At 47.2% G+C, this 22,005-nt stretch overlaps 1 protein-coding gene across 2 annotated transcripts in view; it reads left to right on the plus strand.

Moving 5' to 3' along the window:
* GAB2 (GRB2 associated binding protein 2) overlaps positions 1-22,005 on the plus strand; it is an 87,038-nt gene that overhangs the window by 57,621 nt on the left and 7,412 nt on the right. For both annotated transcript variants that reach the window (XM_054269884.1, XM_054269885.1), the window contains exons 3-4: positions 18,496-18,736; positions 21,391-21,977. In XM_054269884.1, the coding sequence (XP_054125859.1) occupies positions 18,496-18,736; positions 21,391-21,977 (828 nt within the window). The remainder of the gene's footprint in view (positions 1-18,495; positions 18,737-21,390; positions 21,978-22,005) is intronic.

The following is a 22,005-nucleotide window of genomic DNA, read 5'->3' on the forward strand; positions in this document are numbered from 1 at the left end:
ACGCTCCTCACTTCTCTCCCAAAAGCATGTTTGTCCTAGAAACAGGCCAGTGATACCTCCAGCCCCACTGATTGCTTGCAGCCAGGTTTGCCTGAGTGTTTGCCCAACAAAGGGAGCTCAAGATGGACCAGAGAAGAAAACAACAGGGACAGCCCTGAAGCCTTGCTGGGAGGACAGGAGCTGCCCAAAACTCAGTGGAGAGGCTGTGGGCTGCAAGACTAGAGTAAAACCATGTTTGAGCATTGTGTACCACCCACCTCTCCCAAACATTCCCAAGCCAGCAGTGTTCCCCATCCCTGCATGCAGGAGCAGGGCACCAGGGAGCACGTGCAAGGTGACAGTTCTGCATTCCTGTCACCACTGCCTCTCCCATGGCCAGGAAGAACCAAAGCAGAGGGGAAATGCACAAGACCAGGTACTTCCTTGCTACAGTGCCTAGCGCATGCCTCCTTCCTTCCCTGCTTGTGCCATGGAGGAGTTACAAGCCCAGAGCCCAGCCAGGGACTGTGCAGACACCTGAGGAATGTGGAATAAGAAATGGGCACAAGGAGGGATGCGTGGGGGTGTCCTTGTGTCTCTGACAGCACCCAGGCCCTGCTGTGTGTTGTTTTGGGATCTGCAGGCAGCACTGCCACCTAAGGGCAAGGGAGCAGGCAGCCCCTTGTGGAGCCTTGTGCCCTCAAGACTTCCTAGAATTATAGAATGCTTTGGGTTGGAGGTGACCTTAAAGATCATCCAGTTCCAACCCCTCACCATGGGCAGGGATACCTCCCACCAGACCAGGTTGCTCTAAGCCCCATCCAGCCTGGCCTGGAACACTTCCAGGGATGGGGCAGCCACAGCTTCTCTGTGTAACCTGTGCCAGGGCCTCACCACCCTCACAGGAAAAAATTCCTTCCTAATATATAAGGAATATATATTAGGAATTTAAATAATAATTTATTTAAACCTGCCCCCTGTCAGTTTAAATTTATTCCCCCTTATACCACTTGACATTTTAGCTTCTGATGCCATAAGTCAATTGGTCTTGACTGCACCTTTAAGCTCTGGTATGAGTTGTACTTGGCTGTCAGCTCACATGGAGGCCAATCTGTCCCTTCAGACATTACAACAAGAGTATGTTTGAGTTGAGCTCGACCATGGGATGGACAGGGCATATCTGGTTGGATTCTCTCCAGATATTTTACCTTCCTATGTTTGTTCACCTATCCAAAGACCTAATATTCCCTGCCCCATTAGGAGATAGCTTGTGTTGGGACAGGAATGTGGAGCCTTGAGTGCTGTACTCTGACCTGCTGTCCCACCATACCTACAGATGCAGCCTTTTCCTCAGTGCTCCCATCAATACTTTCAGCACTCAGTGTCAAGGAGCTCCTTCTTTTAAAACACCTATGTCACATCTAGATCCACTGGTTGCACACCTCAAGAGCATTTAGATCAGACCCCCCTCATCCTTTTCTTCCATGTTCTGAGTGTTCCTAACAAGGGGAACAGCTGTGGCTGCAGATTTTCTCTGGAGGCCAAATGCAGATGTCATATCTCAGCCCCAGGTTTGACCCAGCCTTGCTGGAATAGGTGGGGGAGACCTGGTGGCCCAAACTCACTTTGCACCAGGCTCATGGTTAAACTTCAGGTGCATGCAAGCACCTTCTTGCCAAAGTCACAGTTCATTCCTTAGCCTTCCTGCCACTTTAAATTTGTTCCAAACTTCCCTGACCCTGGTTTTCCTGCTCCACAAACAGCAAGTTATTTTAAGATCTGACACTGTTCAGCTTTTATTTCTGTGTAAACAATACTGGAGATGGAGTGGTATTGGCACAAAGGAGCAGCTTGAGAGCAGTTAACTGCCTGCTGTCTTTTTCCCCCTTTTTTCCCTCCTTCCCTCTGGAGATAAGCTAGTTGTGGTACTGATGAGTCTGCTGGAGAGCAGAGTGCCAATAATGGCCTGGAATTTGCTTCCTAGAGGACAGAAACAGAGGGAGATCCTTGCTGATCTCTACCAGCTGGTCAGGGTGTCCTTGCTGTGAGTCCCCTGGCAGTTTGGAGAGGGAACTGATGCCACTAAGAGTGAGACATGTTTGGGTGGTTGTAGTCTGTCCACTTCTTGGGAGAAAATGAAAAAGTATGTCTAGAATATGTCTAATCATTTGCACTCTGAAAGTGGCCATTTCTTTCCCTTGGTTCTCCAAGGAAGTAGGACTGACGAGCTCAGGTGTCCACTTTCTACTAAAACTCATCCCACCTGTGTCAGGATTGCTATCAAGGCCTTTGCTATCAAGCTGGATCTTCAATGATTTCATTTTCTTAATTTCATTTACACCAGACAATGAGCAACCCTGCTATTCTTCCATACCTTATTCCTCTTGCTGTACTCTGCTCTTCAGCATGCTGCCTTCCCAGGAACATTGCAGGACCAGAGTCAGCACTGCACTGCCGGGATGGTTATTGTCCTTGATACCAAGAGAAAGTTTCCTGCCCACATAGGTGCCAAGAAAAGGACTGAGGGAAGGATGCAGAGGGTTTTAGCAAGGGAAAGGGTCTTAAGGTATCTACCTGATTAAAAAACCAAGCCTCTGGCTTCAGGGCATCTGATGTAATCAAATCTCTGAAATTTGCAATGCTTGGACCAAGGCTTTCTTCACAGTTTGGGTTTTGGAAATTTAGGAATTTTTAGCATTTTCTTTTTTAGATGTTTTTATTGTGACTGTGGACATTTTGAAGAGGCAGAACTGAAAAAATCCAGAAGATATGGGAGCCTTGTGTTTGCAAACCCAAAACTCTGCCATCCCAGAGAGTCCATTGGAAGATAAGTATTTGTTGAGCCTCCTTTGACCATCCCAGCACTGATGGGAACTGGCAGAGGATGCAGCTGTTTGTGGGAGCACAAGGTTTACAGGCAAAAAATGCTCTTATCTTGCTGCAAATAATAAAACCATCAACCAGCAATAAAAAAAAATTATGCTCAGCTTTCAAAAAGGACCAACAGTCAAAATACTCCAGCTCTTCTTGACTGTTTCCCAGCTGGCGCCCAGCTCAAGGGTATCCAACTGGCCTCTTCTGAAGATAAATAAAGAGCTGGAGGACTGGGGCCTTTGGGGAAAATCCTGCCCTTTCCTGGCCAAAGTCCCACTGGTTGAGCTGAGCTGAGGCTGGGGATTTAGTGGGAGAGAAGGCAGAAATGTGAAGTTTAAGAGCTTTGAGCTTTTTTTAGTGCTAAAAGCATTGCCCAGCCTTTCCAGCACAAGTTTCCTAGCAGAGAATGACAAGCTGAGTTCACATCTCAGCCCTGGGCAGGGCTGTCTCCTGGCCTGGCACCCAGAATCAGAAACCCATTTAACATAATTCTTTGTTTTGCAATTGGCTTATATGGCTATGAGCCCTGTCAGATGAGCTCTGTTAGTTTAATGGGCACAGAGGAATTTTTAGGGTGACTTACTGACCGTGGAAAAATGAGCGCGGCAGACGGTATCAGCAGTGCATCAAAAAACAAAACCATGCAGAGCCCTTGGAAACAAAAACAGCTGATGGACTTGGAGTGACACTGTCTGAGCAGAACTGAGGGAGACAGGGAAGGAGAGAGGCATTTTTGGGCGTCAGCCAACTAGGAGGAAACTCACAGCCACATTCGCCTGCATTTATATTTCCCAGAGGGGTCTTGGGACTGTTGTAGCCCCCCTGCCCCAGTCATGCACTTTGGGATTCATAGAGCTGCCTTGAATCTGTCTGCAGAGTTTCTCAGGCATCGGAGCAGGACAGAGATCCACAGGTGATGGCCAATATATAGGAACCAGGCTGGCAAATGCAATGGACAGAGAACCCCAAAATGCAAGTGCAAGCAGGCTGGACAAGAAGAAAAAAACTCACTTTTGCAAAGGATAATTTTCTGGCAGTTTTTCACAATGTGGCCCTTTTTTCCCCCCTATGTAAATGTATTTCCCCATTTCTTCCCTCCATACATATCTCATTGTTCCCTCCAAAGCTTTGAGAGGGACATGGTTTTTATATGTCCTGCACACTGCTTTGTAAAACCTGATAAAAGCCAGAACAGATTTAGACTCTCATTTCCCAAACCCCAATGCCTGTTTGTTTGCTGGTCTGTATTGCTTTGTATTTCCAATTAAAACCAAGCCTGAGCAAAGGGAAAGCTTTCTAAAGCCTTTAAAGCCTCCAAGTGAAGGCACATGGAGCAGGAAGGAGACATGAAGCTGTGGATTCCTGTGAACTTTCCATGACACCGCTCAGGGTTTGTTTCCAGACTGATTCTTATTTATGAATGCAGTAGCATTTATTACTGATTTTATCTGTAAAGATAGCATTTCTTCCCTAGACAGTTTCTATGCCTCAGTTGTAATTACTGCCTGCTCCTCAAACATACTTTTGATTTACTTATTGTGGTACGATACCAGAGCTGTAACACTGACAATTACTTTGGGCTGTGGGGCTTACGCCTGATCCAAGGATGCCCTCTCTCCATGTCCCAACTCCCTCCAGGAAGGCTGAGAGCATCTCTAAGGGTCCATCACAGAGTAGATGTAGCCAAGAAACATGCCTTCTGCTGTGCCAGGTGCTGCACAAGCACTGAGCAGACAGGCAGCCTCCGCTTGAAAGGATTCATCACCAGGGCACAGGACAGATGTGTTTGGTGCATCTTTTATCCTGCCTGTAGCCATTTGCTGCCAGAGGCACATCAGCGATGGTGTCTGTTCCCTCCAAGCTGGGAATGGTCTTTAAAAGGACACTTGGCCACAGCTCCTGAAAAATGTGCTTAAAAATGAGACTGTCCAGGAAAATTAGATATTCTATATCTCTTCTGTTCCCCACTTGCCCACAGTAAGCTGCTTCTCTGTGGAATTCAGGCACAGAAAGGAGTTTCAGTTTCTATAAGATATCCAAGAACCTTCTTTGCCATTTTTCCATGCTTACAATCACTTTAAGCCACAGAGGATGAAGCAAGTACTTAAAGCTGTGTGAAGAAAGAAGTCCAGCCCCCCAACAAAACCCACCAACCTGAGTCTTCACCCTTGGAGATGCTCAAAACCTGTCTGAACACAGTCCTGACCTGCTGTAGCTGCCCCTGCACCCCTCTGGGTAAAATACCTTTTCCTAATATCCAACCTAAACCTTATATCAAACACTTATTGGGCATGTAGCTTCCTTTCATACTTACTTGTCACATGCTGAGGAATGTGACTGCTTTGCACCTTTGATTGATTGCCACCCTTTCTATCTGTTTATTAAAATGGAAAATAACATTTCACCTCAAAAATTCCATCATGTGCTCTCTCAGTTCCACATGACCTAATCCCATCCCAGCCAGCACAGCTGCTTGTGCCAAGTTTTGGTGTGATTGCCTCCCGTCATTCCACTGCCAAACCGTCCCTGTGCTTGTGCGCCGTTGCTTTTGGAAGTAAGCTGGAGTGGAGTGACTCATTGCAATTGCTGCTTTTTTTTTTTCCCCCATAACTGACAATGAATCCTCTTTTTGAAGTGTTGGGCAGGCGTCTGGGCACTCGCAAATACTTCATCACCTGTAAAAGTGTTGTGAACGGCTGTTGGGCTGCCCGTGGCTCCATCCTCACCTTCATCTCATGGCTGCCCACCTGCCCTGCCAAGCACCACCTTGTTTGACATTGCTGTGTGTGTAAACCCTCCCCTCAAGCCCGTGTGTGCTCTGCACAGACTGAACCTTGATGGAAAGCCTTTACGATGATAATTATTTTTGCTGGCTTGCCATGATAGTTCATATTGCTCTCCAGTGAGTCATGATGAAGTCTTTCAAATACCCGCCTGAAATCCATAAAGCCTGTGATGAATCTTTCTGCTACTTGATGGTTGCTTTGATGATTAGCGTTAGGGTCAAAACCTGGTCAACACATGGTCTTCCAGTTGAAAACAAAAAGGGAGCTTATAAAAAAATGGGAGAGTGGCTTTTTACATGGGCAGATAGGGATAGGACAAGGGGAACAGTTTTAAAGGGGAGAGAGTTAGGCTACATGTTATGAGGAAATTCTTTTCTTGAGGCTGGTAAAGCACTGTCACAGGTTCCTCAGAGAAGCTGTGGATGCCCACAGTGTTTAAAGCCAGGTTGGATGGGACTCTGAGCAACCTGGTCTAGTGGAAGGTGTCCCTGCCCATGGTGTGGAGTTGGAATTACATGGTCTTTAAGATCCCTTCCAATCCAAGGCATTCTATGATCCCATGAAAATGCTGCTTTCATCTTTGAATGAAACTCCTCATGAAGCAGAAGACATTTTTCCCCAGAAAGCACTATGATGTCTCTTAAGTCTTTACTTTTTTTTTTTTTTACTTTTTTTTTAAGTATCTCAATCCCAGTTTATTGACTTTTGTGGCTTTTCCTCATCCCTGTGATTCTAAGAAAATGAGGTGGATTTGTGATTTTCGTTTGAAGCTCATTCATGCTTTTACAGCTTTATTACAGTTTTTAAATACTGTTAGATCTCCTCTTTGGCATCACCATAACCCCCTCTGAGCACCTGAGATCCTGTTGTTTTTTCTGTTATGCTCCAGAAACTCGCTTCCACTGTTTCGTCTACCTCTAAGGAGAACTCAAGAGTACAGGCTCAGAAATGCTTTGAGTTTCTTTGGCACAGTGCTGGAAGGACCACCCTGTCCTCTGCCCTCCAGTAACATTTTTATGGAGATAAATCCATGCTGTCCAAATCCTGGGCAAACAGAGCTTTGTGTACTAAAAGGTCCACTCTCATCTCAGTGATGAGAAGACATGCTACTGGTCTGGTGTCTTGTGGCCCCATCTGAAGGGAAGGACAACCCTGTGTTCACAGAGCAGTATGATGCAGTGGTTTGTTTTACAGATAAAGTGACTCAAAGAATTAGTACTGCCATGACTCCAAGAATGCCCTCCATCATATTAGATAAGTTAAAATATTTGCTTTAATGAGGTTTATGAGTGATGAGGTGATGCACAAATGGGTTTTCCCTGTGGGTGCATTGCTGCATGCGTGGTCCCTGTGATGTTCTCGGATGTCTCCAGAGCAGTTGGAGTTGGGAGGTTGCAGCAGACTGGCTTCTAGTCTGGTCCCAGCAATCCCTGCATTCCCGTGGTTGTAGCCAAAAGCCATTATATCTTGGCTTAGTCTTCCCAGAATCTCTGGAGAAAAATGAGTCTAATGTACTGTCTATTTGTCACCCTTCCACTTTTCATCCTGTAGATGAAGAATGAAGATGGATCTCACCCAGATCTATCTCAGCAGCCAAATACACTAAGTTCAGACATGTGTCACATCAGTAATTAAAATCAAAAATTAAATAAATCCCATTCCTATGAGGAAGAAGGAGTGCTCCGAAGTTGCCTGTGTGGAGTCAGAGCAATCTGGGGAAATGCTGTTCTTGCAGCAAGTGAAGCAGGTGACAAGCCCAAAACAAACTCCCTTTCAAAGGCAGTGAAAATTCAGCATCTTCGTTTTCACTCCCTCTGGTATTCGTTTTCATACTTTTTCAGTGTCAATTTTGATTCACACCTTTTCACGCTGAATTTGAATGAATTTCAGGAAAAAACAAGAATTGCACTTTCACATCTAAAAAGCACATCATGATGATTTTCAGTCAAAGAAGGGCAATCTGCCCCCAAAAATTATCTGCTCTGATGAGAAGGAATTGAAATACCTTGACCTTCTCCCCTTTTACTTAAAATTCACTTTTATTCTCTGAAGGTTTCTTGTAATTTCTGGCTTCAAATGATCCCTTGGCAAGCTCCTATTTTGATTAAATGGCATTTTCCAGCTGGAGGATGTCTGAAGATTTTCAGCTGGCCCTAAGCCAAGCGTGAAGCACCGGGCAAGGCACCGGGCAGGAAGATGTGGATTTTGTTCTGGATGCTGGTTCCAGCTGTGGTGGGTGCACGGATGGGTGAGCTGCAAGGGGGGTAATGTCATCTGGTGCTTCTGGCTTCTAAGAATGAGCCTACCACACTGTGAGCTGGTTTGAGCAAGGAAGAGGAGGTGAGGAAATGCTGAGTAAGGCCATGGGATGGTTCCCAACCCATGAGCAAGAATCAGAGCAGGGATGGTTTGCTCTGGTCTTTGGATGCCAGTGGATGTTTTGTACCTGAGTCAGGCGATGAATGCCAAAATCCAAAACTGTAACCGTGAAGGAGATTGTGATAAATCTGCCTTACCTGAGTCTCCGGAGGACCAAGCTATACATTACGCTCCATTGCTCCACTAAACGCAGCTCTGCTGCTGCTGTGTGTTAAAAATACCCACAAAACCAGCCCATGCTTTAGTGCACAGGGTTCAAACAGCAGCATCCATGCTGGGAGTTTGCTCTGCTTCTCGGTGCAGAAATATCCAGCGGGGAGAGACTTGCTTGTGCATGACCAGATGTGACGGGGAGATGGAGGGTGTCCAGCTGGAAACACTCATCCACAGGGAAAAGAAAAACAAGAACTTAAGATGGGGCTGAACTGATAGTGACCAAAGTCTATCAGGATGTTAAGCCCAGTGGGATTGAGAACTCCAGCCCAGTCTGTGTCTCCTTTTGCCACCCTCAGCTCTTTCTTGGGGTGGTCCCATGGGGGCACCAAGCCATGGTGGATGGGGAATGTGGGGACAGGGACACTACTGGAACTGACCCTAACACAAAATCACTTGTGGGAGGAGCTGCCAGCCCTGCGTTTCTGAGTGCAAATACCGCTCCAAAGTATTGCACTGCTTTCAACCCACGCCAGTTCTTGCCTTTGGCACAAGCTGTGCTCTCCAGTCCCTGCCAAACCAGTACAGATGTTTTAACACCCACCAGAACCCAGATAATTACAAGCAGAATTGAAAGACTGGTCAGAGTTGTTTTCTTTTAATTGCCTGAACTCTCAGCCGTTCTCAAGCGAGATGCTTCCCACTTTCTGACATTGCTTTCAAAGACATTTTTGTGGGACACATTGCTAATACTCATTTTATGATTAGGGGAATGTCTAGAAGCCCCAGCCAGGATGAGGATCACACCATGCCTGCTGATGTAATGGTTACCACAGAGTGAAACAAGTGCAGGAAAGATGAGTACAGCATCTGGGAAAACACTTTCTTGGGAAATTAGAGCTAATTTCTAACCAGCAGCTTTTCAGCCATGGCATTGCAAAGCTCATCTCATTTTCAAATGGGTTTGGGTAGTGTTTTCAATGGAACAGAACCATGTGATCATCTGGTGGGCACAGGTTAGAGGATGCTGCAAGTCCTTTACATCCTAGATCCTCATGGGAGACAGTGCTTACCATGGAGAAATTGTGAGCAGCTGAGATAAAGGAAGCAGCAGCATTTCCTGTTGTGACAGAGGGAAGCCAATAACAAACACTTTGTTCCTAGTCTGTGCTTGTACAACTCTGAGATACAGGAGTGTGGCCTGTTGTGACAGTGTTCACAGGGATTTTCAGATTGGGGAAGAGACGAGGATCTGACTCCATGTTTCAGAAGGCTTGATTTATTATTTTATGATATATATTACATTAAAACTATACTAAAAGAATAGAAGAAAAGGTTTCATCAGAAGGCTAGCTAAGAATAGAATAGCTAAGAAAGATAACAAAAGTTTCTGTCTTGGACAGAGAGTCCAAGCCAGCTGACTGTGATTGGCCATTAACTAGAAACAACTCTATGAGACCAATCACAGATGCACCTGTTTTATTCCACAGCAGCAGATAACCAGTGTTTACATTTTGTTCCTGAGGCCTCTCAGCTTCTCAGGAGGAAAAATCCTAAGGAAAGGATTTTTCATAAAAGATCTCTGCGACAGCCCGTGATGAGAAGCTTGGTTCTCTCAGACCAATTGCAAACCAGGTTTGAGTTTAACAGACAAGAACTGATTCAGGATCCATGAAAACACTTGTCACATGTGTCTGCCCTGAGGCCACTCAGAAAGAATCCGTGGGGAGGAGGACCAAGAAAAGCTTCTCAGGGTTCATTCACATGAGCCACATCATGTCTTCTCGTCTTTTTTCCATCAGGATGCTTTGAGGTCCTCCTGGACGTGCAGGTGAATTCTGTCCTTGCATTTGTCATCACCTGGCTGTTTGGGAAGGAACTGAGCAGCACAAGCCCACCAACCCTGGTGGGATCAGGCTGTTTTCATGGCTCGCCCCGCAATCCCTGATGCAAAATTCCTTGTCCGTCATGCTCAGACATGAAAATTTCCATCCGACATTATTCCAGTTCATTTCTGGTTGCTGTGGAGACCAATTTAAATGAAACTCTAGTATTTTGAAAGAGAATATGAGTCTAAGTCATTTGCCATGCCATGCTAATAGCATTAGCATATTATTTGATTATGGCGATGTGTAGGGAATAAATTCCAAGTCCTTTTGCCATCATTGCATCTTAAAAGAAGAGGAAGAGAAAAACCTCTGGGCTTTAACTGATACTGAAGACCTTTACTGCATGTGAACTCCTGATTTCTGAATGCATAAAGCTTTGGGGGTCACAGGCTTTTTTAACCTCATGGCAATATGAATAGCTTGCTGGAAAGGACCTTTTCTTTCTCTCTTCCACTGAGCACTGTTAATAGACAGTCTAATGGGCAGGACTTGTGTTTTTAATGATGGGCAGAAAAATCCAGGATGGCTTTTTGACCTGTCTGCATTTTTCCTGGAGTGCTGGTATTGCAGAACACATCAAGAGAGTGGCTGGGCAAGGTGCAATCCTTCCATTGCTTATACAGATTTTTGCTTCTTGCATTTTACTCTCTAATATCTTAAGAATGGCACCGCCTTCAGGATTTCTTCAGATGATCCCAGTATGTGGTCAGGGTATGCCCATGCCCCTAAATAAAAAAAAAAAAAAAAAAACAAGAATAAGAAAACAAATGAAGAAACAAAAACTACATGGAAATCCATTGCAGATAGGCTTGTTTTGGGAGAACAGGCTTCAGAGATGAAAAAAAAAGCTTGCTTCCAGCCAGGAAAGAAACCAAACAAGTGTCATTCTCCACCCCGATGAGCATGTTTTCTGGAGCTGGACCGATTCTTGCTTGCGTTGACTTCTGGGCTGCTTTGTGGCTGCTTCAGGGACACAATATTGTGTCCATGAGGGTTAATGACTGTCTCCTCTCTGGATTTTTGCAGGGCTGGGCATGATGGGCTCACCTGAAGCTGTGTGAGAAATGTGGACCTCTACTGCAGCTACCTGTCCTCATCTTCACCCCTTACCCCTGCACTGCAGCTCCCACCTCCATTTCCTTTTAACTCATCAGCTAAAACACCAACCACAGAGCAAAAATAACATTAATGTTATATAGAGGAGAGAAAAACAGAGTCAAACTCCTGCAGTTAGGTTGTATGCGTGAGTGCAAATGTACCCTTGAAGAAGGGGACTCAGAGGAGAAATTTGGGGTGCTCTTTTTTTCCCCTCAGCAGGCCTTGCCTTGCTGAGCAATGGTAGAGCTGACCCATAACAGTGTTGCTGTTTTATTGACTCCCTGACAAACTGGGAGTTGTAATGTTTCTTCCCCCAAGGTAAGGTGAGATCGAAATAAATTACTTCTGTAAAGAGCCGGGAATGGCAGTTCTTCTATAATACAAAGTGCAAATATTTGGGCCTCTTGTGCTCTGCCTTGAATAGAAATGGTCCTAAATCATGCATAAGTAAAATGGGTTCACATTTTCTCCTAGTGAAAGTTTTTCTCTGCTCTGCTGGAACATTAAAGACCTCCACTCCCACTGTCTCTTAAAAGGGCTATAAAATTTAAAGCGGGCTGTTAAGAAGCCCTGTCAGGGATTAGACCAGGATTCATTCTTTCTGCTCCATCCCTGCTAAGTGAGGCATGCACTCATGTTTGCTCAGGCAAGGAGAGGTTCCCACATACTGCTTGCAGTGAATGATAAGAGGACGAGGAAAAATTTGTTCAGGACCTAAAAGTAAGTTTTTCCTGGGCTAGTGGAAGCCAGTGGTTCATCAGCTTCTGGACTTTTTGATGACGTGTTGGACTGCAGTGCTTGGGTGAGACTGCTCTAGTGTGATTTCCAAGGGAAAACTGGGTTAGGAGGTGCCAAAATCATTAGTCATCATCATCATCGTCATAAATAGTAATAACCAGTTATAATAACCAATAATAATATCCAGTGCAATCCTCCCAAACAGGATGCCAGAGCTTCATGTCACACAGTAAGAGATCTGGTTTGATCCTGGGCCATCATGAGCCTGCCTCTGGGGGGAAAAAACCCTTTTCTCATACAAATGTGTCATCTCTTTCTATACCTCTTCGTTTTCAACAGCTTCAACCCTGTCCTGCAGCATTGGCCTCCACAGGCTGCTTGTAGCTCCTGACAGACTTGCTAAGGATGCCCCTGGCATCTGCCAGAATCACATGTGCCACCCACAGACAGAAAGCACCTAATTCTACACATCCCCATTGCCTTGGGTTTGCCACCTTATATACTTACCCTGACAAAGGCAAAAATACCCACCCTGAGACCTCTTTGTGTTTCTTACAGTTACACCACATCATCTTTGCTCTTTTCCTCTGTTCCAGCATTTTCTTTGTACCATTTAATCAGATGGGTTTGGCATCCCCTCAACAGATTGGTTTTGTAATATCAGAAACGATGATCCATGAAGCAGAGCAAGATGAGGTGAGTTCCATGCAGCAAACAAGGCCCAGCCCAGCCCATGCTGCCACCCTGGGACTGCCCTTCATCCCTAGCTGTGGGTCACCGTCCCACTCCAGGACTCTCAGATGAGGGTGTCCCACGTGGGATGCTCAAAGGCACACATAAGCCATGTTTGTGAGCATCCACTTTCATCTGCTTTTATCTCAAAGCACTGAAGCCCTTATAACAAAATTAAATGGGTGCACACCAGGAGTCCCAGTCTGGCCAAATGTTAGACTTCCAAGTATTGACAGGAGTGTTGAGCTCCACCATCAAGTGGCAGATTTGCTCTTCAGGTGGTAACTGCCATGTCCAGGACATGTTGATATGAAACAGAGATGGGTTGCTGTCACCAGGAGGTATTTCCCAGGGCAGGGATGGGATTTGGGGCACAGCCTCATCTTGCAGAAGCAAACCTGTGTTCTCCAGGGGGAAGCATTGCATTGTTTCTGTTTCAGTCTCTCTTCCTTCTGCCCCTTTGTCCTTCAAAGAATTGATTACTGTTAAAATAAGTGAGCTATGTAATGCTTTGAGGTCAGGTTCCTTTCCCTCTCTTCTCGCTCTCTCACTCTCCAGCACTGTGATATTTTCCCCTGTTTCCCATGCTTCTCTGAAGCAAATGCTCTCTTACTTCGCCAATATTTTTCAGTTGTTTCATACAAATGCAAGCACAGCACTGATACTAATAGAGAAAGGCAGTTTATTTATTGTCATCTTTTTCTCACTGTCTCTCCCATAACTCTTTATTGGGTAATTCTCCCTATCCTGTGTCAAATGCTTCAATAATTGGGAGATTTCACTGTTCTCTATAGAGAAAACCTAAGGAGACTAGCATAGGCTAAGTATCATTTAGAGGGGTGAAATTGTATAACTGAAACCATGCCCTCAGCCCTCTGTGCAGGAGGTCCTTGTCTGTAAAGGGGTGATGCTCCTCCTTTCCCTTGGCCAGTCTGTCCTGACCAGTTTCCCAAAGCAAGTGGAAATGAGCATCAGAGACTGGAAAGGAAAAGCTCAAAAGCCCTATGTCACTGTTGTCTCTCTGCTCTTCAGCTCTTCTGCAGTCGGGGATAAAGCTGTGCCTTGTCCTCACTTTTAGGAAGCTCAACTGTCCCTGATTGGCACCCAAAATTCAGGCAGTGAAAAGAATTGGGGTGCCTGTGTCCATGCACACAGCTCTCCATTTTTAAGGAGAGGGGAAATTATGCAGATCGGATGCTGTGTCCCACCAACCTGCTGGAGAAAACCTTTCATGATCTGCCAATGCATGCTCAGACTCACAACAGCTTTTCCAAATGCCATCCAGCTTGGAGGCAATAGGGAAAGCTCAGCAAATAAACCTTCCTCGGGTGCCATGCTCATCCTCATGGCATCCCAGGGCCTCTTGGCAGCACTGTGATGTGTTGACTCATCCACTGGACATGTTGTTTGTTCTCTTCCTGCCAGGAGAAGCATGTGCATGGCTTGTTTCGGTAGGGTTGTTTGTCATGTTTTAATTATTTCTCAGTATTTGTGCATGAGGAGAGAGCTGGCAACAAAAGTGAGAGTGCGGGGAGATTCCCATGTGATTCCCATGATGTTCCCCCTCTTTTTGCTAATAAATGATGGAACTGCTCCAAAGGGTGAGGAAGACAATGGTGCATGAGCATGATCTGCTCTGTGCCATCCAGGGGATTATTTGTAGTAGATTTCTACTATTCCCTTGATAAAGAAAGTCTCATTTGCCACAAGTTTTTACTGGCACAAAATCAGCAGTGTGGTCCAAGGCACTTGGTGGCCAGAGCAGATCTGAGGAGCTCTTATCTGTGGAGCTCTTGGACCAGTCCTTGCCAGTTTGGTGTTGGGGATCATGGGAATTTTGTGCCATTCAGGGATGCCGCACAAGCCTGGCACCTTTGCTGCGATCAACAGGAGCACAGGAATTTATCCACAGCATCATGTGAAGATACAGGGAGCTGCAGCCCCAGCGTCTGCCTTCAGGCAGGGAAGGATGATGTTGCGGCTCCGGTGGAAAAGGATATTCAGAGCAACAGTTTCCAAAGGAGGCTGAGTTATTATTTTGTTCAGATAAGCCCAGGAACACTGTGTGAAGCTATGTACACATAGCAGTAGTTGAGTGCTCTGAGCAAGGGAATTCAGAACTGTCAACAAGGAGGGAATTACCGCTTTGGGGGATTGAAAACATTCATAAAAAATTCCTGGCTCCCAGCCTAGTCCATCCCATTGCTGGCTGCGCTCACAGTTGTGGGTTTTTACTTTGAGGATAGATTTCCAAGTTTTTTTCCTCACTTTGCTGTAACACATGGACAAAAAGATATATCTCAGCCTGAACTAGTGAGTTCCAAGCCCTCAGCCAAAGGCCACTGGCGTCATGGGGAATTGCAGAGCTGTGCTGGTTTGTCCCCACAGAGCTGCTGGCTTCTTGCAGGGACCAGTGCAACAGCTGCAGCCTGGGCCCAGCAAGATGTACTTGTGTAAATCATGCTGCTGACATTGGATTTTAACTTGTGGGCGTCCAACACTGCCTTTTCCAGACCGTGAGAGTTCAATTCCCCAAACTCAGAGGAAAACTGGCCAGGAAACATGGGGTTAAGATGACACTTCCCACATGGCCCCACTACATAACTTTAACTCTGTCCCCCCTGGGAGTGGCAGTAGGAACTGCACAGGATCTTATCCCTCCTTGGCTGTACTTGATACATTCCCTCAGCATAAACTCAAGATCCCAACATCAAGCCAAAGGATTAGAGGGTTACGTCTACGCTGTTAAATGATGGAGGGGCCTGGGTTTATCCATGGCCCCAAGCTGGATGGCCATGAGGGATTGAGAATCATCATTCTTTTTGACTTGTGGAGAGCTTGAGTTGAGTATCTTTGGTCATGATGTGGGTGGGACCGCTGCCTGGAGGCATCCAGATGGGATCCCATGGATTCTCTCAGAGCACTGCAGGGATGTGGGAAAGGAGTGTCTGTCCTCATTGCTTGGCAGCTGGGTGCTGCAGCATGGCAAGTTGAAGTGGCTTTGGGATCTCTGTCTCGTATTCATCCTCTGTGCCTTACCCTCATGGGGATATGTCTGCATTTAACTTGATGTGGTGTCCTGATTTTTCCCTTGACGTTTGCTAGTCTTCAAATACTATTTTTCTGCCATGATTTCCTTTCTTGCCCCCTTTCCTGCCCTCCAGCAGGACCCGCTGTCAGCGTGTGACCTGGACACATGAGCTGTCCTTTATTCTGGTGCCAAAAAACCCCACAACATAAAAAATCCAGACCAATCTTGGCAGTCTCCTTCAACAGGATTTATCTTCCCAGCCCTTGCAATACCCTCCCAGCCCTGCAAAGCAATCCATCTCTCACCTACTATTACAGAGTTCATCTCACAGACCTAATGGAGTACGTGAGTCCTGAATTGGCTCCCACTAATGCTCTCAGTGGCCGGGTCGCTGTGGGAAGCAAGCTGGGAATTCATTTTGAAAATCGATGAGGATGCCAATAGAGTGGCTTTCCCCAGGGAAGTGACATGCTTTTACCAGGCATTGCCTCCTGCCCCCCTTCCTCCCCCATTTTCATTTATGTGGTTGGAGTAACCGTGGAGTAATTCATCCTAATTTCAATGAGTGCATCTTTTGCACTGTGTTCTCCAGTTTCCCCAAACCAGACTGATTTTTGGGGAAAGATTAAGATCTGGCAGTGCAGAATGCCAGGGCTCCCTGAAGTGTTACCATTGGAAGTTGCTGTGCTCTGGGGTGTTGCTGGGGACTGTCTCCTCTGTGCAGCCCCATTTCTCCCCTCAGGCTGTGTTAGCACAAATAAATCAGTGTTATTTTCAACTCCTGGGTGTATTTTGCCTTGCCATGATATTTTGATGCAATGGCAAGTGCAGAGCCTGCAGGGATAGTGTGAGAGGACAGCTCAGAGCTATTGGAGGGACCCCAACACCGTGCAGTTCACAATTGTCCCCAGAGGTGACCTTCATGCTGGGATGGGAGCACAACACCAACCTGTCATCCTCACCATGCCCAAAGAGGCTTGGCCAAAGCACAGTGCCGTGGGCAATTTTGGTGCTGATTCGGGAGGTGGCAAGAGGGGGCTCCTGAGGGGCACTTCGGGTGCAGCACTCCTGTTTTTGATGGCAGTGTGGGTTTGGGATCTCTCATCCTGGTTGATCTCAAAGCACTCAATTTGGAATTTTCATAGCTCTCAAGACTCCTTTTCCAATGGGGATCATTCTGCACTGCTATGGGATAAATATTTAATAAGAATGAGGGTTAAGACACTGTTTTGTCCGGGGACACTGAGATGGCCATTTACTCCAATGAAGAGCCCCAGGGGATCTTTAATGCCCATGCAAAAAAGACAAGAATCAGAGTTTTAAGCTGTCATCCCCCACCATTAATGTCAATGTTAAATATCGATCCTTTCTGTGTTTAGCACAAACCAAACAACACAGTCAAGGCAGGCTCTTTGGCTTTTATTAATGTACTTTTTGTGCACTGAGTGAAGTTTGCAGTAACACCAGGGAAAAAATGTAGCAGCTGTGAATGAGCAGCAGACAGATTGATTTTGTATCTTGACATGATTCACAAGTTGGTGAAAAATCACCCTGTGTGGAGCTTCTCCTTGCCTGAGCCACTACAGCCACTTTGTAGAGAACTCATTTCTCTGTAGCATGAAGGAGTCAGGTGCAAAATTTCTGGTAGCGTCTGGAATTTGAGGGAAGGAATGGAAAAAAAGAGGTTGGTAATGTATAACAAGTCACTCATCCTTATGTTGGAGCATGGGTGCCTGAAGTCAAATCGGAAGAGCTGGTGAACATCATGTCAGGGAAACCTGAGATCCATCCCCAAATTAGTTGTGGCTAGAAAATGTGGGGATTTCCCCTTTTTGTTGGGTTTTTGGGTTTTTTCTGTGTTTTGTATCAGCACCAAATAAATGTAAATCACACTTACTATATGAAGTGTGACTTCTGCAAACCACAGTGAGTGGTTTTCACATGTCAGGAGTGCATGGATGGTCTTCTGTGTCTGTGGCCTTCTGCAACCAGAGATGGATCAGCATTTCCAAAATATTCTGCAGCTTGTGGGTTTCCTGGGTGTTTTGGTTTTGTTTTGGCTTTTTTTTTTTGGTTTTGTTTGGTTGTTTTTATTTTATGGGGATTTACAGCTTGGCTGTAAAATTTCATCTGTGGTTTGAATTAATGAAGCACACTTACGAGAGGGCTGGAGTGATTATTCCTGACCTCTGGGATACTCTCCATAGAAATTGATTTAATATTTTAAAGTCTGTTTCTCCTTGAGCAGGGGGAGTGGGCACTAAGAGTCATGTCTTGGGTCTGCATCCCTTTAAATTCACAGAAAACAGCAGCAACTCTCTTGAGATCACAAAATCAATACAGAATTTGGAAACATGAGAATATTTTTCATCTTCGCTGTCATTATGTCCATCTTGATTCCCACCCTATTCCTCAGTTAACCCAAGTGTAAAGGGATAGCAGTGATGCCCTTACACAGAGGGAGGGAGGTGACTTAAATCACATCTCACTGCGGTGTGAAAGCTCCTCTCTTTTAAATTAGGTTTTAACAACCCGCTGAGCTCCCCATGAAATAGGCTGACATCCTGCAGACATCCTAGCAAGCCACTAAGCATGTGACAAAGTATTATAAAATTAGGAAACGTGGTTTATGATAAAATATAATAAATATTTATTTCCTACATGGTACCTGTAGTTGCATCTGCTCTGAGTAGAGAAGCTGAGAGGATCCCTTGGAGCCGTGAGCAAACCACAGTGACCTCCATAATTCCAGAGCATTTATGAAAGGAAAGCCTGGGAAGGCGGGATGTGGGGTAGCTGTGTCTGACACTCACAGGTGTGTTTGCTCCCTGCACAGACACCCTGAGGAGCATCGCCTCCATGAACCACGGCCCGCGCTCCTCCCCGGCCGAGCTCAGCGGCGCCAGCCACCACCTGCTGCGAGAGCGCAAGTCCTCAGCGCCGTCCCACTCCAGCCAGCCCACCCTGTTCACCTTCGACTCGCCTGCCAGCCACCTCCAGAGCACCCTGTCTGCCAGTGCCCCCCAGGACTACCTTTTCCTGCACCAGTGCATGAGCAGAAAGTCAGAAAATGCGAGGTATTGTGGCCCACCCGCTCGGGGACAGCTGAGGGGAGGGCTGGGTGTGAGGGGCTCAACCCGCCTCCATCCTTGGAGTTCTGCAAAACCCATCTGGAGAGAAAGTCCTGAATGATGGTCTCATCTCATCATGGTTGGGAGGAGGTCAGAGTGGTGACCTCACAAACTCCCAGCTTTCCTGGCTTTTCAGGTGGTGTTAAAAGCTGGATGAAAGGCCAGACCCAGAGGGTGAGGGTCAGTGGCATGAAGTCTAGTTGGAGGCCAGTCCCTAGCGGTACCCCAGGGGTCAATACTGGGTCCCGTTCAAAGGGGCATGAAATTGCTGAGGGGCCTGGAGCAGCTTACTTAAATGGAAAGGCTGAGAGAGCTGGAACTGTTTCAGCTGGCACATGAAAAGTCCCAGGGGTATCTCCCCTGCAGGGACAGTGCAAAGGGGATGGAGCCAGGCTCTTGTAAGTGATCCCCAGTGCCAGGGACCCGAGGCCATGGGCACAAACTTAAACACAGGAGAGCCCATCTGAACATCAGAAGCATTTTTTTCACTGTGAGTATGACTGAACACTAGCACACGTAGCCCAGAGAAGTTTAGGAGTCTCCATCCTTGAAGATATTCAGAAGCTGTCTGGCACAGTCCTGCCACAGCCCTGCTTGAGGAAGGGTTTAGACCAGATCACTTCTACAGGTCCCTTCCAACCTTAACCACTTTAATGATCCTGCAGGCAGGGCCCTAATTCCAGAAATAACCAGAAAAAGGACAAACAAAGGGATGGGCAGGGTTTGCACCATCCCGCTGTTCATCCCTTGCAGAGCTCGCTGGCTTGGTGGCAGCTGGTGGTGCACAGTGTGGGATTCCTGAGCCAGCGACAGTCCCCGCCTCCAGACCCAGCCGGTTGCCTTAAATAGCGAGGAGTTTTTTTGACGTGGAGAGTTTTGGCTCGCAGGAGCAGGCAAGGAGGGAGGAAGGGAGGGAGAGACAGTCGGAACCCAGCTGGCGTGAGTGAGAGCAGAGCTCGGGCTGCATCCACTGGGCTTTCCTGCTGCAGCTGACTTTCCCTACTCAGAAAACAACAACGGAAAAAGGCTCAGAAAAATTAACTTCAGATAGAGTTAATGGAACAGTGGTTTAAAAAAATGGTCCTATCACACTCCAGCTGTGAGGATACCTAAAAGCCACTCTCTGGGAACCTGAACAGGGCTGGGACCTGGAGGAGAAGGGAGCAAGCACCAATGCTTTGGTGAGCAGAAACAAACCTGGCCAGTGGTAACTTCTGCAACTGGGACAGAAATAATGCTCTGATCAATGCCCAGTGCATGGGGTCAGGCTGCAGGACTGCTGGGAATCCCTCCCCTTTCTGCTCTGGAGCTCTTACTTTACTCATCCATAAAATGAGGGTAATAGTAGCTAATTGGCAGGCAGTGCAGAATAATTAACCCATGAGATGTTTCAAGTCGTCGACCAAAAATACCCTGACAGAACCCAAACCAATCCTGGGTGGGCTGAGGTCCAAAGGTGGCAGGGATTCATTTATCTTATCAGAGCATCAATTGCTTTTTCCTCTAAATAAACTCTATTTCTGAGCGCCATCTCGTGCTGGCTCCAGGAAACAGAGTCCCTGTTGTCCCTGCAGAGCATCAACCACACCAGAACAGTGTAAACCAGCATCTCCCAGCTTTTCCCAAAGGACTGGCACTTTCCCAGTGATTTGCCACAACTGGAAACTCTCCCCATAACCCTTTCACTTTTTGTCACCACAGTGATTGATACAGAGCAGAACTTTCTTCTGTGGGGGGGTGTTTACATGGGGCTGGCTGAGCCCTTTCTGACTGGGAGAGTGTGATCCCCAAAAGCCTGACCCATGTGAGGGATAAAGCAGGGATAAAACAGGAGATTAAGTACCCTGAGGGGAATCAGCAGAGCAGCAGTGGCTAGCCAGGAGTTGTTAGAGGCCTGAGATCTCTGTGTTTGGCCCCTGTTCTGACGAGTCCCTAGGCATGACCGCACGTCAATCGAGGAATCATTACCAAGGCATGGATCTAGTGACCACACTGCCCTTCTCACCCTGGACAACTCCAGGGCTTTTACAAATCTGAAATTAGCCTTGAGGTTCATTCCTCCCCCTGTGCACATCAGGACTGCAAACCGCAGATCCCAGCTGGGGACTTCTATTACCTCCCCAGTGCTTGTGCTGCAAGAGGGCAGGATGATGACATGGCTGGAGACCTTGAAATAATCCCCATCAGGAATTTTTTCAGGCCTTCACACATTTGCAAGGAGGAGGTGAGATGAAATCTCCCTCCTGAACTGCGGATGGGCAGTCGAGGCATGATGGCAATGCTGGCAGATTGACACTTGGCAGCTGTGCCCTGGGATGTTGTCAGCTGGTGGGAAAATTGCCCCTTATGTCTGGACAAAAGGCTCATTCTTGCTTATGGCCCTGTCATGGAGCTGGGTGCACGTACCTCTCACCTATGACAGAGACACTTTGATGGTGTTTCAGGATCAAGTGGCTTGTGGGCGTGTTTGGAGGGGTCTGAGGTGTTCTCATTGCTCTGGGGCTGGGCAGGGCAGGTCAGTAAGGTGACAGACAGGGGGAGCAGAGCTCCCAGAACCAGCTCTCCCCCCATTCCAGCCCCTTTCTCCTCTCCCTCTGCAGGAGTGCCAGCTTCTCCCAAGCCACCAGGTCTGCCTTCTTCATGCGGAGCGACTCGGCGGTGCAGAAGCTCTCGCAGGGCAACGGGCACTGCATGAACGGCGTTGGCGGGCAGCTCCACGGCTTTTACAGCCTGCCAAAACCCAGCCGGCACAACTCGGAGTTCAGGGACAGTGCCTACGACCTCCCGCGCTCCTTTGGCTCCTACACCCACCCCAAGTCGAGCCTCACCAGCTCCGAAACTGATAATGAGGAGGTCTACACCTACAAGACTCCCAACAACACCCTATGCAAGGAGTTTGGGGAGCTCTCCACGGACTCCTATGACATCCCTGCCACCCCACTCTCCATCTACCAGATCCCCAGGACATTTACACTGGACAAGAACCACAACGCTCTGGCTGTGGCCGCCAGCGACTCGCCCGCTGCGCCACCCCCACGGCCCCCGAAGCCTGGGCAGACAGAGCCACGCTGGGGCAGTCCACCCCAGCGGCCCCAGCCTGGTGAAAATCTAGGTCTCACCCCCATGGCAGCCACCATTCCCCGGAGAAACACGCTGCCAGCAGTGGAGAACAGCAGACTGCACCGAGGTGAATTTGGAGGTGGGGACTTGGGGGT

The sequence above is a fragment of the Melozone crissalis genome, unplaced genomic scaffold (assembly GCF_028551555.1).
Source record: "Melozone crissalis strain CALT ecotype California unplaced genomic scaffold, PUWL_Pcris_2 ptg000008l_1, whole genome shotgun sequence".
Taxonomy (NCBI): domain Eukaryota; kingdom Metazoa; phylum Chordata; class Aves; order Passeriformes; family Passerellidae; genus Melozone; species Melozone crissalis.